General features: G+C 36.4%; 1 protein-coding gene across 4 annotated transcripts in view; it reads left to right on the forward strand.

Annotated features, from left to right (window-relative positions):
• Positions 1-4,314: 4,314 nt before the first annotated feature.
• LOC306852963 (E3 ubiquitin-protein ligase RNF130-like) overlaps positions 4,315-17,683 on the forward strand; it is a 52,791-nt gene continuing 39,422 nt past the window's right edge. For 2 of the 4 annotated variants that reach the window (XM_079390090.1, XM_079390089.1), the window contains exons 1-2: positions 4,315-4,469; positions 4,784-5,201. In XM_079390090.1, the coding sequence (XP_079246216.1) occupies positions 4,928-5,201 (274 nt within the window). In that variant the 5' untranslated portion in view covers positions 4,315-4,469; positions 4,784-4,927. The remainder of the gene's footprint in view (positions 4,470-4,783; positions 5,202-17,683) is intronic. The other 2 variants (XM_079390091.1, XM_079390092.1) reach the window with 1 other exon arrangement.

Genomic DNA, 17,683 nt, shown 5'->3' on the forward strand with positions numbered 1-17,683 from the left:
TCAACAGAAAAGTGTTTAATAGTTTTGTTGTCTCATGTGGTTTCTCATCCCGCCCCCCTCATGAATTTAGGCCAACCAATGAGTCTCTCTTGGCTGTTCCTCTCTCTGTGTCAGTGAAGATTTGAAACAAATTGACTCAATGTTTACATATTTATCTACTGCTTTACTTCATATGGGTAGCCTGACAACTTTATTGATATCTTTTTGAACAAGGCTGAATATTGTAGGCCTAAGTGATTAATGTTGGGATTATAAAACCAAATGATTTACGGTGAGCGACGTCTGGAGATGTTTAGCTGTTTATGAGTAGTCCTGCCTACTGCTTTTTAAATTATAGCTTATAAATTATGCCTGCATTTATATTTAAGGCATTTAGTGGACAATGTTAATGTAACATTAATAACATTCTGGAATGTCCCATAACCGCACCTCTATAACAGGAAGAGATAGGATCTTAGGGAGGAAATGAAACATAGCATTGGAAAATGTTGTTTGTTGGACAAAATAAGTACTTTTCACACAAACCATTGGCATTTCCATAGTTCCCTTTTTAAAAAAGAGAAGGTAAATAAAAACACTTTTTCCATAAAACATTTTTTTTTTTTTTTTTTTTACCTAATAACTTCCGTTAATAAAATTAACGAAGATTAGGCTACGTTATGCTCAAAGGATTCAGGGTTCGATATGTAATTAAACTTTAAAATAAATATTCCAATTTCAATTAGTAATTAACTATTAGTTTTGGAACCAGGGGCCTGTTTCATAAAACAAGTTTACAAAACCTTGTTTATTTCAGTTAGTCTGACTTGTTGCCAACTGATTTGGTCCAAAATAAGCCAGACTAACTGAAATAAGTCTGGCTTATTTGGTAAACTTGTTTTATGAAACAGTCCCTAGGTTTTCATCTCAATTAACACATTTGAATGATTTGACGTAATTTCGTTGAAATTGAGCGCTAGATGGCACCGTTGCTGCACTCTTGATGTGCAAAGATTGGTGCAAGACAAAGTTTAACTTCGAGTAATGCAACAGGAGAGGACTGGAACCAGCAGTGCTGTGAATTCTGACAGGAACTCCATCTTTTCATGTACTTTTCATGTACTTTAAAGGACCCCTGTCTGAGAGTAGAAAAGGGAATTTAATATCAGCTTGTTAACTGTTAGGTTCAGTTTTCCATTGTATCTTGTCTGTGCATGCCATGTGCTGTATCATGTCTGTGCGTGCATCAGCTGTGATCACTGCCACAGTTTTACATTCCACCTGCCCTGCATTGTTCTCAATTTGAAATAAAAATGTAAATTAGATGACTGAAACATTTTCTTAAGTACATTTTTAAGAATATTTATCGAAATGAGCTGGTAAGGGTAAATCATGCATCCTCTGAAAAGAAAACATGAAGATGGGCTATATGGAAAGGGGGTAAAAAAAAACATTTTCTTTTCCTTTTTTAACATAAAGTTCTTGGATACTTTTCACCAGGTTCATAAAAAAAATTAAAGTTAATAATTGAAGTTTAAAGTAAATGTGTTTTAAGTTTGAGGCTTAAAATTGTATTAAACATGACACTGCATTCTGCCTTCTGTAATAGGAATTGTAATAATATAATTGATTTATGTAGGACTATATGACCTCCACTAGCGAAAGCCAGAGATCTGAAGAGTTGTTGATATGGTTCAGCTAAAAACTGATCTCTGCTATTATTGGGCTACGCAAGAAATTTGCATATGATAAAGGTAAATAGAGGTAATTGTTTAAAGGTGAAATTATGGACAATAAAGTTGGAAATAATATGATATGGGATTCTTGTATCTAAAGTATGATTAAGATTTAGTTTAAGTATGGATTTGTTTGCTATATTTGTAGAAAAGAAAAAAGACTCATAGACTGTGAGCTGGATTTGTTATCCAGTGCACCTTCAAACCATCTGGCTATACAGATGCAGCTATGTGTGGCAAATGTCCTGCAGGCACCATAAATATAACTTAACCCATTTAGTCACAAATTGTTCCCAGCTAATTGACTGCATGCATTTCATTTAGATAATAATAATAATAAACTTTATTTTCTATAGCGCCTTTAAATGAAGATCTCAAAGCACTTTACAACAACAGATAAAACCATACACAATAAAAAGATAAAAAACAAAACACTACAAATAAAACAATATAAAAATAATACATTACTCTTTTGAGTAATACAAATGTTTAATTAAAAGCTACCCTAAAAAAATGAGTTTTAAGGCGAGATTTAAAAGTGCTAAGAGTTTTAGCTTGCCTTATCTCAATAGGTAAAGAATTCCACAGTTTTGGAGCTAATGAAGAAAAAGCCCTATCGCCCATCAATCTTAAACGGGTTAAAGGAACAGTTAGAAGACCAGTTTCAGATGAGCGAAGGTCACGTGTTGGAGTATAAGGAATTAAAAGCTCAGACAAATATTGTGGTGCCAACCCATGTAAAGCCTTGTAAGTAGCATCAAAATTTTAAAATCAACCCTAAAACTAACAGGAAGCCAATGCAAAGATAACCAAATGAAACAATATGCATGACTATTAATGCGTAACACAATTTAATAATGTGAATCAAGTAATTATGGGTACACTTTACAATAATGATCCATTTAATATTACTTAACTAGTTAACTTTTAGACTACCTTTATTTATTTAGTAGATGCTTTTATCCAAAATGACTTAAAAATGAAGAATAAAATGTCAAAAGGATTATCATAACACAAAAAGTAACATTATCCAAGATTAAATGCTGTAGAAGTATTGTTAATTTGGTTAATCTCACACATTTAGGGTACTTCTACATTTTTTAAATCAGTTGTTACTTCAAAGTTCAAATGCACTTTGAACATCAATGAACAATTGCATTTTTACTGACTAACAGTGCTAAATATGAAAACGATTCTGAAAGCAATATTGTTAGTTTAGCTAATGCATAGCTAATGTTAACAAGCCTTATTGTTACTGTTACTTACTTAAAGGGGTCATGAACTGAGAAAGCTAAATTCCCTTGATCTTTTGACATATGAGAGGTCATTGTATAATAAAAACATCATGTAAGTTTCAGAACTCAAAACTGTTGTTAGTCTAAAAAACTTATATTGAAGGCAGTCTGCCAAAATTACTACTCTATGATGTAATAGTGTGGATAAGCACCGCCTGTTTCACATCGTAAGCGTCTTAAAGACATCTGCAATCATGCTGCTGCTGATCCAGAAAGAGCAACACAAACAGTCTTTTCAACCACACATCATTTCTGTGTTACAGACATTTAAATAACAGAAGTAGGCCTACTGGGATAAAGGTTTATAGTCTGGATATAAACACTTACTGTCTACAGTAGCGATCAAAACGAAAGTATTTTTAAGTTTATATGTTGTTTATTACTGCATATAATTCATTAAAATAGATGTTTAATTTCATAAAGTACAAGTTGATTTCAAAATGCACCTACATCTGCATTTTGTGTTTTTCAGTTGAATAAAAGACTATTCCCCCCCTATATATTTAATTATTGAGGATAAAAAAAAAAATATCTAAAAATCGTGTCTCGTCTCGTTCTGGTGAACCCAGTCTGGTGTCTTGTCTTGTCTCGTGGGATAAGTGTCTCGTCACACCCCTAGAAATAAACACACAAGTGTTAGCCAATCATAGCAGTGGGCATTTACTTCCGAGTCTACAATCTGCCATTCAATCAGAGCGTTCTGATGAGGGGGGTTAAAAAAGGACAGCAAATAGCTTATTATTTCTAAATAATATAATTTTGGATGTAAAAAATTGATAACATTGTAAGTGACCTCAGAGAATAGTTACAGAAGGCGGTTTCAAGCTTATTTATTCAGCTTTCAGATGTATAAATCTCATTTCAAAAATGGACCCTTATGACTGTTTTTGTAGTCCAGGGTCACAAATATTAATCTTTACAGAGCAATATATTAAAAGTGCCTTTATCCAGGCTACCAAATTGTTTCATCGCTGACATCATCAGTACTGTATTGTGCCTTGCATGCTTCTTTTCATAAACATCATCTTCCAGATGAGCAAACTGGAATGAAACAGCTCTGATCACTAGCAATATAGAAATTATTTATAAAATAGCATACATAACCTCTAATACACATTGAATGCATCAACAACTTGTGAACTGTAGACTCTTCGAATGTAAAAGTAAACGGCCACAGATGCTACGACTGGTAGTAAATGAGTGATTAAGGCCCAGCATAGGCACCAGAGATGATGGTGATGTGGCCCTGTCTTTCCCTCCCACTGATCTGATCTCACAGTGCGAGAGACGCGCCGCGCATGCGCACACGCGTGAGGCTCAGTGTTCGCCAGAAGGAAAAAAAAAAGGCGAGCAGAACAGCAACACATCGGTGTGCCTATGGCCGAACGAGCCACGGCGCTGTGAAATATCACAACAAAGAGAGAGTCTGTAAATAATACTGGTGGAAGCGACCGAGCAGGTAAGATATCACGTCAGAACCTTTTTAAGTAAATCAAAATCTCAGCTCGCGAGGAAGGGTGTTTTTGTTGCATAGCAGCTGGTTGCACGAACAAAGCGGTCCTGACAGCAGAACAGATACAGTTGTTGCCCTTTAACAGTCGTTAAATGCCTGTGTACTAGTTAAAGGACCTGTAGACAAGCTTAACCGCCTTTAATAAAACCAAACCGGGAACCCAAGCCTCTCTGGTGAAATGCGCGTTTGGTTGTCATCGCAAAGTCAGTAACGTCGAGAAATCTATCTAACGTTACCCTTTCCTTCTTTCTGTCTATCAGGGGATGCGCCGCATGGCTCTTCATATGAACGCTGTGGCTTGAGAGGAGGACAGTATGTTTACATGAGGGCTCTTGAGACAGAGCGCTGACCGTTGAAAGATTCGCAGAATCGGGTTGCGTTGATCGGTGAAGACATTGCCGAAGATGCTGAAGAGATTGGCCGCGCCGGCGTCATGCAGCAGCTGCCTTCTTGCCTTCCTCCTCGCCTTCGTCTCGCCCAGGTGTACGCTGTCTATCGGTGCCGACAAAACTATGGTGAACAAGGAGGATTATTATAGCGCCACGGTCAACGCCACCGTTTTGGACCATAAAGGCAATCCTAAACAGATGGTGACGAAGAATGACGGGCGCTACGGGCAGAATTCCCCCAAAACAGAGGCGAAGGGGATCGTGATCGCACCTGCTGCTGTTAATGGGGGTAAGTGTGTGTATATATATATATATATATATATATATATATATATATATATTGATATTTTAAACAGGTGTGCAGGTTTGGTTTACAGCTCTTCACTTATCAGAGTTAACAGCAACTCCTATAAAACAACCCTGTTGAGGGAAAGGGCATCTTGAAACAGTCTTGAGATGGTTTGCAGGTCCTCTCTGGTCTCCTTGGCTAGGTGAACTGGGCTGCTCTTCCCCAAAGCATTGTAAGCTTAAGTACATCGTAGACCAGTTGAAACCAATGGAGCTATGATCAATTTAAGCTTAATATGCTTTTGGGAAATGCAGCCCTGGCTATTGGTCCGGCTATGCGGCCAAATGAACTTAACACCACACTGGCTGAAAAAAATGCCCAAAACCCTTGTGAAACCAGGCTAGTTAGGCTGAGAGACAAGCTAAACCGTCTTAGGCATGGAATATGTTCATAGATCCTCTTGGGCCAGTAAATTACAAGCTAATGACCAGGTTGAGCCAACTAATCCAACCAGCTAGAAACCTTGCATATAGGACACTGTCCATAATTTTGTGCATGTTGATACTGTAATTTGTCTACATGGTGAACCTAATAGGCTATGTTTTATGGTTTGTTTTATTCTTTCACATTTGCTAGTATTTTAAAATTCATCTTGCTTTATGAAACGGAACAATTTTGAAAGTCATTTCAGTAAAGTGTGGGCTTGCAGATCACAAACTTCCTGTGATATTTGACATCTTCACATGACTGTCGTGTCATTTCCTCTGTTGCGCACAAAGAGAGGAGAAAACTGATGTTGAATATTTCCTACATTTAGAAAGCTTCAGAAAAAGTCTGCTGGTCGTTCAGTGGAGTTTCTTCATTTTTCTTACATAGTGCTGACAGTTGCTTTCTGTTTATAAGATCTTGTGGATAGTCAGGTGCCCTGCTTTGGCTGATTCTCTTGTAATGATTCAGTAAACAAAACTGTACACCCTTCGTACTATATACTTACATAACCTCCCTTGAAGAGGCCCTACACCACTGTGTGCTCTGTTCTGAAAAGTCAGTGACGTCGTTTGTAATAACAGTAATCCATCCCTTGCCCTCCTCTGCACTAAATTAGCAGCTCTTGTGTCTCGGATCATGTGTAAGGTGGCCCGCTTGATGCCAGCCTATATTGCGCAATTGCTTAGCAAACTCGTGTTTAATAATCCAGTACCGTCTATGCTCTTTGAGGCCAAAGTTGCTCTTTGCATTGCCATGGCTGCTGTCTGTGACTGTCTTTATCAATCTCCCATTTCTTTTTTAGCTGACACATTTAGGCAAATTCATCTCCATTAGCTGCACTTGCTATTCAACATTTTGCTGAATCATTTAATTTTTCCTAGATCCTCTTGTATGTATTGAATGGCTTGAGGGAAGTGCAGTATCTATTATCAGGCTGGCTGGTGTTGTCTTCCAGTGTTCGGATGTATATTTCTCTCTCCCTCTCTATCCCAGTTGTTCTTTTATACTCTTCTTGTTCAGGTTACAGGATGCTCAGAAATCACCAGAAATCCTTGAGACTGAGATTCTCTGTAAATCAATTATTAATCAATATTTATAGCACCATTAGAATGCTTATTGAGGTGCTGGGCAATTTGACTTGGTTTAGTGCCATTGTGGTAAGACTAAAGCAGATGAATATGGCGATATCAACCATTGCAATCCATACTGCTGATCACAGATTTTGAGTTCTGTTTTCAAGGCTTGTTTTTGTTGAGTTCAGCTGGGCAGTTTTCTGTCGCGTGTCCATTCCTCATTGTACCAATTTTAGCTTACAAGCTGTTCTAGTTAACTTAGTGTGTTGAATTGACCTGAGGCAGTTGTCTGACCTACTGGTCATTATGCCAGTGAGCCCAGTGGAGGTTATTAATCCTGATCCAGATCATTTTTAATGTGAAATATGTTCTCAAGGACATTAGCACATCGATTTCCCCCGTTTGAAGTGAGGAAAGATACAACCCCCAAAAAGACAATAGCTAAAGAAGACATTCCATAATTTAAAAGTAAGTGTGCACAGTAAATCTGAAGCTAAACTTCCACAAGTTATTCTGCTTCTTTTATTGCCGTCTCAATTGGATCTGAGGGAAAGTAATGATTCTTAGCAGAAGAATCCAGAGTCCTGACATAAAGCAGTAACACCCACTTCCTCTGTTACTCTAATCACTTTCAGGTGAGGATTTTCTCTCTCTCTCTCTCGCTCTCTCTCTCTCTCTCTCTCTCTCTCTCTCTCTCTCTCTCTCTCTGTCTGTCTGTCTGTCTGTCTGTCTGTCTGTCTGTCTGAGGATGGCTGCATTTGTGATTTCACTATAGCATAATCATTCCTGAGTGGTTCAGTTCTACCTCTATTGATACAGAAAAATGCCATATTTTATATGAAATTGAAAACCTCAAACTTGAAATCAGCATGAAATCAAAATTCTTTTATTTTATGGAATATGTATTATTAATAATTATTGTGCCCCTGTAGTCTTTCATTAAAATAACAACAACATTAAAACAAATTAACAAATGGCAATGATTCAGTCTATTTCTAGTGGACATAGATATAACTCGGATATGGACCATAATAAGGAAGAAAAATAGTTTGGTGGTTTTAAGTTTGGCTGAAATAATGATAGTAATAGTAATAGCCTATGTGCTTTTTTTTGAGAATGTTGTTGTTATTCTTCTTTGTTCTTATTTACTGTTAACGCACACACCGTCTGTCTGCCGCCACCCATGTTACATCAAGCATACTCTGGGTTTTCGTGATTTTTACATTTATTTGCATTTTGTTTTTTTCTGTCACTACCCACTAACTGGTCAGAGTATCGACAGAATTACAGTAGTTATTCTTGAAACTGGGCAATGGGCATATCGCAATTCATATGCGTTTCACATTTATATTTCTAAATGTAAACAGCCGTAAATTCATTCATCCGGCAATATGCGCATGCTGCACTTAAAGTACTAGCGCTGAATTTAAGTACATTCAGCATTTGGCAGATCACAGGTTTGATATCGGCTGATATCGATCAGTCCATCCTTATTTACTTTCATTTCATTTATAAGCCATACAAGAACAGGTTTTTGAAAGCAGTTGCTGAACATTGATAACTGTCAATCACCAATAACGTTTGAGCTCCACCACTAAACAGAACATAAGATTGTGCAGTATTTGTCTTTGAAAAACTAATGTCACTATAAGCCTCAGTGAGCCTGTCTTATACAGAAAAAAACAAGCAGCTCCCTGCTTGCTGTTTGACTGCTTCAAAATTATATTTCCTCAGGAAACCTCAATGTGTTCGACCGACCTCTGTTTATCTCTTCTCTTGCCCCTCATATAGCTTACCAGTGGCTCATCGGTCTAAACAAGGTGGTGAGCACAAAAAGATTCTCTTGCTCTTAGTTCATCCCATTGAAAGAGAGAAAAGGAGAAACAGACTGAAGGAGTGCAGTTCTTGTGACTCACCATTTTTTTTTCACTCAATTCTCTGTTTCCCCACCAGCTGCTCCTATCATTAGGGGCCTGGCAACATAACAAACCACACTTAGCTAATGGGTAGTGAGACAGAAAATTACCTGCCAATATGCAGAGCTAACTTAGTGTCCAATAAAAGCCAGTCCAGCAAAGCCCCCAATCTGACATGAAGCATCAAGCCAAAGAGATACTGTAGCAGCCTCAAACAAGACTGTGGGAAGTAGTAGTAGTAATTTTATTTTATGTCACATACATAATTATACAGAGTATAACTAGCAGTGAAATGTAGGTATTGTGATGCATATTTGTGGTCATAAGCATCCTGTAGCATGATTCCCAGTGCATAGCGATTATGAAGTTTGAATAATCCCAAATGGCATAGTAAATGACCCCGACATAAGGGCTAATTAGATTCGCTCCAGGTCATGCGCACGACAAGTGCACCAATGGGCAAGTGACCCCATGGTCCATCTTTATTAAGTAGGCTAATAATTCCTGTAGAGTTTGTGTACATTGAAAGTATTAATTCATTTAAAAAGTTAGCGAGAGATCTAAACTTGAACTGACACTATCTGTACGTGTTTCTTTTCTCATATAGGTTTTTCTTTATTTCATTTTCTTTCTTGTTGAAGAGACTATAATACGAGAAAGATAGTGGTTTGAGTGGTATTATTCCATACTAAAAATTATAATATTTGTTTTGAAGCTTTCCATCTCGTATTAAGTTTTAAATCTTAAATTGAAATTTTTTCTTTCCTATCCTTCTTAAAGAAATAGCCTAGTTCACCCAAAAAATAAAATTTTCCGACAAATTTCTCAGACTCGTACCATCCAAGGTGTAGATGAGATTGTTTCTTTATATTTGGAGAAATTTAGCATTACACCAATGCATCCTCTGCAGTGAGTGGTGCCATCAGAATGAGTGGCCAAATAGCTGATAAAAACATCACAATAATCCACACATTTTTCTATAAATATATGAACTAATCTTTTAAAGTGCAGGAACAAAATGGTAACCTAAAAATGGTAATATCTCAATTAAATTGAAAAATGTTATTTAATATCTTTGAAAGAACTTAAATATGTTAGTTTATACCAACAAAACAACATTTTTATGGGTTTAATCAGTTGAAGTTAACAACTGCAGGATGCAGTGTGGTTTCTTTTTTTGTTTTGTTTTTTAAAGTTTCACGTGACGTGTAAACCGTTCATTGATTTGCTATTACCCAAAGAAGAACAGAAAAATCCATTTGTTGAAAGAAGCAGATGAAAGAACGGACAGGAACCATGCATGTGACGTGCCATATGCTTCTAATTGATCCAGGCAGGAAATGTGAGCTTGAGTAATGTTGGGACATTGATTGCAGTGGTGCTGTTGTCATATGAAGTGAGTTTGGAGAGAGGGCCAGCAGGGTTGAGGAAGCAAATTGGCTGCCTGTGTTTTTCTTAATACCCATGATTTTCCTCTGTGTGGGTGCATGTGAGTTCATAATGTATTTTATTTGAGATGAACACAATGTTAGGAGATGAGCTGCAGAGGATCAATTAAGTGTCGTGTCTGAACCTAGTTTGTAGTGATTCGGTAAAGATTTACTGTAAACCAGGTTGATATTCACAGAAATGCTTAATGGGTTTAAATTATCCCAGGTTAAAGTCTCAGTGCTGTTAGTGATTGCTTAAGCTGAACCTAAGTTGTTTCCGCTCTGAATCACAAGACATTTGCATTTCTCAAAAATTTGCCACCTCAAGTTCTACGAAAGACACTTGGAGAAGGCACAAGCTGTTCATATTTTACTTCCTTGTTTTTGTCCCTTAGGTTTTTCTACCACACCACAGCACTTGCGTGTACATGCATGTGTTTGCATCAGAGAACATGTAGTGATCCGCTCGTCAAACAATTTCTGCTGAGGAGTAGTGAAATACATTATGCTAGGGCTAGAACGATTAGTCAACATTTTAGACAGTTGTTGACAATAAAAAAAATGTTTGACACATATTTTCATTGCCGAGTATTCATTTGATCTCATTTGACCCAGTATAAGAGCCTGCAATAATGCGGTTTGACCAGTATAGTGCTGTAACATGTGACTGTAGTTGTAATGGAATGCAAACACAGCTGAACCAGGTGCTGTAGAGAGCGGCGTTTATAGGATTATGTAGATATGTGCTGCAACAAAACGGACAGAGGTGAACAGCCATTACGAAAGCATCTGATCATAGCGATATTTTTATAATAGCTCTTCAATCGGCACTCCAGTCACGTTTATTTATGTAGTGCTTTATACAATAATATAAGCAGCTTTACAATATTAAATATAAAAAAAGTGTCAGTGTCGCTTTCAGTTAGGATTACTAGAATTTCTAGAAATTGATTTTCTGTTGCTAAGCAGCTCTCCAATGTAGAGCTAGCTAGTGATAAAATCTTTTTAATAGTGAATGCAATCAATCAATAATAAAACATATTACTACATTAAAATGATAGCTTGTTGCAGATTAAAGCCCATGACTGTTTAGCTCTAGTGTTGTTTTTGGCGGCCTGTTTTAATTTGAGTTTTAGTCTAGTTTAGTGTTGTCACGATACTGGAATTTCTAACTTCGATACGATACCTTGAAAAATATCGATACTCGATACCATTTTCGATACCACGGTGAAAAAAACTGCCACAATATTAAGGGGGTAATTTTTTTTAATTTAAAGATAAATGTAACAAGTTGAGAACATGCGGTATATTTTACATGAACAAACACAAAAAAGTTTGTTGATTTATTAATCTTTTATTAATCTTAGTTAAATGTTAATTGAAACTAACGTTTACTAATACATGTACTAATTAAAATCCAAAGTTCTATTTGTTGATATTCTCATTTGCTTCATAACCAAAATATTTCCAGATATAGGGCCCTATGAAATCCGTTTTATTTTTCCCCAAATTCCGTTTAATTTTTTTCTACATTCAATTTTTTCCATTTTAATTTTTCTGGATTCCGTTTTTTTCAGTTTGAATTTTTCTGGACACTTTTTTTTTTTTTTTTAATGGTCAAATTAAATGCTATTAATCTAAAAGCATGTCTAATTCATTAAAATCATGAAAAATATACAATTTAACATTTAATTTATTAAAAGTGTAACAAAACTGACACGCTTAGGGCCGTATTAAATGTTTTATTTTTTTCTCACCTTATGTTTTATTGTTACCAAATTCTGTGTTTTAGCATGTCTATTATTTGAATGCATACAAACAATGTTTATTTATTCTTACAGTAGCCTTATGAAATGTGTTTTCCCCCTCAGAAATTCTGTGTTGTGTATTTAAATTTTACTGGATATCAGATGAAGGCATAAAACAATTTTAATTCATTTATATTTGAATTAATGAAAATTAAACATTTACATTTTTGGCAAATGAAGGGGATTTACTATTAAAATTAAAATATTTTGTGATTATTTCTTTAAAAAAATTAACAGTAGTAGTAAGTAGTAGTATTATGTACATTCTACTAAATAATATTAATATAGCCTATTTCTGGCACACGGACTTTAATAGGCTAAGTTAAACCGAACTTTTATTTTGACGGGTTGCCGTGAATACTTCTAAAGTTCTGTGTGTGTATGATATGATGCTAGTTTTACTCAAATTAAATGGTAAAATGCTCGTAAAGTGCCTTTCAGATCAGTTCTGGAGATATTGTTGATGTATTTATGTCCTCATTGAGACGGCAGACGCTGAAATCACCGCGAGCGCCACATTAGTAAACAAAACCGCACGTGCAGCACATTCACACAGAGACGCGCAGAACATGCAGGATTCATATTTAAATCGACTTTTGCAGCTTAATATTTACAGATACTAGTCCATATCGCGATTTGATTTAAGTGTAATGACCTACTTTTGATTAATTCATCCAAACTTTGACAAATTCCGTGACATTCCGCGTTAAACTGTAAATTCCGTTTTTATGACTGGATTCCGTGATTCCGTGCGCGTTCTCTGCATCGCGGAGATCATAGATCCCTACAGATAGCGCTCCTGCTGTGTTCTTTAACAACCAGAGCAGTCATCTTTCTATTCGCTTCACTTTTGCTATTTAACCAGAGCGAAGGAGACGAGTGCGGTCACGTGTGGTGCTTGTCCACGCGCCTTTGGAGAGAAGTGAAAGTGACAGCTCGGCTAGTATCGGTGTATCGATACTTCGGGAAATTAATATTGGTACCGTTCAGATATTTCAGTATCGATATTTATCGAAATATCGATATTTTTGACAACACTAGTCTAGTTTTTGTGTGATAATTGTGTCATTTTAGTTTTTATTAGTTTGTCACGTTCATACTCTTTTTAGTCTAGTCAAGTTTCAGTCAACTAAAAGTCTGAGCATTTTAGTCAGAATTATCCATGACTATTTTTGTCTAGTTTTAGTTGACGAAAACTGATGACATTTAGTCTAGTTTTAGTCAATAAAAATAGCATTTTAGTCTCTTTTTAGTAATTCTATTTAACCCAGTCAATATAGTATAAGTACCTAGTAGCAGTGGCATACCGTGGGGTTTTAGTCAGGGCCTTCAGTAAGCAAGGTTAGTTGTGTATAGGTTTATAGTGTTTTTTTACTTCATTGTTGTATGTCTGTATTTATGTAGCACCGTGGTCCTGCGAGGCACAACATTTCGTTCCACTGTATGTCCCCACATGTAGCGGAATGACAATAAAGCTCAACTTCAACTGTAAACATCTTACACATCTCTGTTACACACATTATGCTGCACACAGGCTCTCAACAAACAATGACGGCTGATCAACTATTTTAATAGTAGGCTACATTGGGGTGGGTTAAATGCAGAGTAACTTTCCCTACATGGTCAGTAAAAGTAATCCGCCAATACACGGGTCACTATGCACATTCATGTCACTCTAAAACGATGGCACGATGCGCCCAAAGCAGCAAAACTGTACAAACTCTGGACATCCAACACGCCACACCACAGTATTATCAACACACCACATACACCTCCATAACAATGTGCATAATACAATACTCATCAAATAATAAAGCACTCACCTGTCACTTGTAAATAAAGTCCATGTGTCTGTCATTCCATGCCACTTTACTCAGATTTAAAAGTAAACACAGCAAACAAAATAACTTGTGCTCAGTGCTAGCTGTTAGCCACTGTTAGCGCTCATAGTTGCAATCGTTGAAATGGCGCATAAAACCTTTGCTGGCCTTTGTTAGCGAATTCACTTTGGGTGTAGGTCTTCCTTTCTCAGTTATTCTCTTTTGTCTGCAAAAGAGTGCCTTGAAAAAGACGATTTTAGTAGATCGGCAACAAGATCTGGTGTAGGCGCCGATGACTGCAGCTGTCATTTTCTTTTCGTTTACTTTCATGTTCATACCTTGGAAATCCCTGATTAAAGGAGCGGTCTAACGCTGGGGGTAGCACTGGGAACATAGCTGGACCCAGAGGGCGGGCTGTCATTGAAAGTCAAAATTTGATTGGCTGATGATTCTGTCACTAATGCTCGTTACAAATCATATGTGAAGTCTTTCAACAAAAGGTTAGCACTATCTGTAGTGCTGGCCTCAGACTTTTTTTATGTTGGATATTCCAGTTCAACCTCAACTAAACTAATCATAGGCAATTTAGTGGACATTACACAAATGAAAATGATACCCAAATAATCAATAAAAACATTTTTCACACAATTTAGTTTTTTATAGGGTCAGCAGAGAAGGCCCTGCTTCCCCTGACGGCCCACCACTGCGCTAGTAGTATAGACGAAACCAACATTTTCTTTTAGCCAAACCCATTTCAAACAAGGTTATCTTATTATATTATTGTTACCTTATAGACTTAAGAATGCATCCATGCCAGACAAGGAAGATGCTCTGATTTGAATTTACAACAATTATTTTACCAACCAAACATGTTAACATATTTGTTGTCGTCTTCTAAATAATGCCGCGAGTGGGGCTTGAGGAAGTGACGTCGCCTGCGTCTGCGCAGTGCAACCTGATGCAGCTCCAGAAGTGACACAGGAAACAGAAATACTGCAAAATAATAATAATAATAACGCGACTAAACGAGACAAAATAACGTTATAACATTTTGTTTCGTCTCGTTTTAGTCAACGAAAATGAAGAGACATTTTAGCATAGTTTTTATTTTGCAAAACACATTGTCTAATTTTTATTCGTCAACAATATTGCATTATATATTTAATTATCGTCCTCGTCACATGACCAGCATTTACGTTGCGTCTCGTTTTCGTCACGTGATAAAGGTTCGCTGATGACGATATTTAGTCACAATTTTCATTGACGAAAGCAACATTATTTAGCTCAGGACTGTTTCGATTCCTATAACACTACAATGTGTTTTAAAGGTGCCATAGAATGCACTGATACAATATTTTAAAATGTTCTCCGATATCTACATAGAAGGTATGTGGGTTAGTAAGGGCAAAAAATATCCAGAAACGGATTTACATGTCCATTTAAAACCCTAGGATTTGTCCCTAGAATTAAATGGTCTGTTATTACCTTATTTTGAAGGGTCATGAATAATAATGTTGAGCTCTGCTATGATTGGCTGTTTCACAGTGTGGCTCATTTCAGTAGCTCACACAGCAGGAAGGAAACACAGGTACAATATATATTTCAATACTTTCTCACGCAGTTATATCGTTAGGTAATTATACTGTAAATAAAATGCGGGCATCAGGGAGCCGCTATTAATATGCGGGGCATTGGAACTGCTTTTGAATGCACGATTGTTTTTACTTTCACTTTCGAGATTCACGATCGCACGTACTCTGTTTATACTATGGAGCGGCAGTACTTACCACGCATTTTACAAGATCAGATGCTTGTAAGTGGTTCTCAGGATCTGTAAATCATTTGTCATCATCCTCAGTCATCTCTCCTTACTCTGTTTATGTGGTAAGTGAAATCTTATGTACTGTAATGTAACAGGCTACCGCTTGCAAGAAGCTTACCATGTCCCTTTAGTGGCTGGCGTTATTTTATTAGAACGCGTTATTTGCTTTCCGTGACTTTCTGAATACAGACACCAACACATCCCTGCACTTCACATCCCTGCACAGCCTGGAACATAACATTTTTTTCCATGATCTGCCATTTTCGCTGTTGTCCTCGCGTGTTTCTCCACAGTACCTGCAGGACGTCTGATGGTTCGGCTGGCAGCTGGCCTAGAACATGGGCGGGTATATGTAAATGTTGGAGTGATCCTGACTGTAACATCACAGTTGGTGTTATGTTCTGATTCGCCTATTTTTCCGTGGTCTTTTGCATTCATGAGATTTACATAAGGAGGAAACAATGGTGTTTGAGGCTCACGGTATGCCATTTCCATGTATAGAACTGTTATTATTCAACTATGCCAAGGTAAATACAGTTTCCCATTCTATGGCACCTTTAAGAGAGTTAATGGTGTGAATAAAATAATGTATCCAAAAATAAAATGTCTTATCACTTACCTTTTTATTTTTTTTTTCCATATCCATCTGACTTACAAAAGGAGAATGATGCATCAGTCAGTCAGTTATTTTTTCATACAGTTAATTAAATGGTGAATGAGAGTCTCTATGTCTGTGATCTCATTTTGTGTGCCAAAGATATTTTTGTATTGTAAAAGATAATTGTAATTATACAATAATAATATATTTTTGACGTTTTTTTTACCTTGTTTTATTTAGTTAGAAAATCAATATTTTGACTAACTATAAAAGCTAAATAATGGAACAAAGGCTACTGATTGATTGGTGAAATAATTATTCATTAGTTGATTAATCATTGTAATAATCGATAGATTAATCGATTAATGAAATAATAGTTTGTTGTAGCCATACTTTATATTATAACAGGCCAAATATTTGTTATCGACAGTGAGGTAGTTCCTGTTATGCAGGACATTTTGAACTCTGTAACATGCATGTTTTAATTTAAGAATTTGTTTATTTTGGAAATATAATTTAAGAAATATGCTACACTTTATATTAAAGTACAAATATTTAGCAGTAGAGTTGGCTTACTAGAGTGTAAACTTTTGGAATGTTTATATGTCATACAAATTAATTTGATCAAACAAGAATGAATGTTTTTGAGGGAAACAAACCCAACTGATGCCACAAAACATTCCAGAATTCATCAGATTGTCTCTCCCTTGTAGAGGATGTCATTAAGGAGCTGGCTTTTGCTCGTGCAGGGAGAAAAAAAAATCAGTTCATTATAATCAACATAGGAACATGAAGATATATCCTTTTGTCTAATTCATTATTTCATTACAATATAATGTATTACACTGTCTAATGTTCCCTTCTTTCCATCTTTTTTTCTTATATATTTAGAATATATATACAGTGCCCTCCATAAGTACTGGAATAGTAAAGACAAAATTGCTCTGTTGGCTGTGGAGTCAAGACATTTGCAAATATGATTAAAAGATGAATATGAGACAAAACTACAGAATGTCACATTTTATTATTAGCCGTTTCAACACATACACGTTTTACCAAATAAAAAGAACAGCACTTTTAGAGTTCATCCCACTCATTGATGTGAGCATAAGTATTGGAACAGTGAACATAAGGTAGATATAAAAGATTAAAAGCTATTATTTAGTTGCAGATCCCTTGCACACAATCACAGCAGTGAGTCTGTGACCCATAGACATCACCAGACTCTTGGTCTCATCCTTTGAAATGCTTTTCCCAGCCTTTAATGCAGCCAATTCCAATTGTTGCTTGTTTTGGGGAGTTTCTGCCTTTACTCTCCTCTTCAGCTGGTGAAATTCATGTTCAATCATATTTAAATCTGCAGATTGACTTGGGCAATCTAAGACTTTCCATTTCTTTGCCCTTATAAATTCCTTGACTGAACTGGCAGGGTGTTTTGGCTCATTGTTCTGATGCAATATGAAGCACTTCCCAATGAATCTGGTGGCATTTTCTTGAATATTGGTAGGCAAGATGGTTTTGTACCC

This window comes from Barbus barbus, assembly GCF_936440315.1.
Source record: "Barbus barbus genome assembly, chromosome: 33".
Taxonomy (NCBI): domain Eukaryota; kingdom Metazoa; phylum Chordata; class Actinopteri; order Cypriniformes; family Cyprinidae; genus Barbus; species Barbus barbus.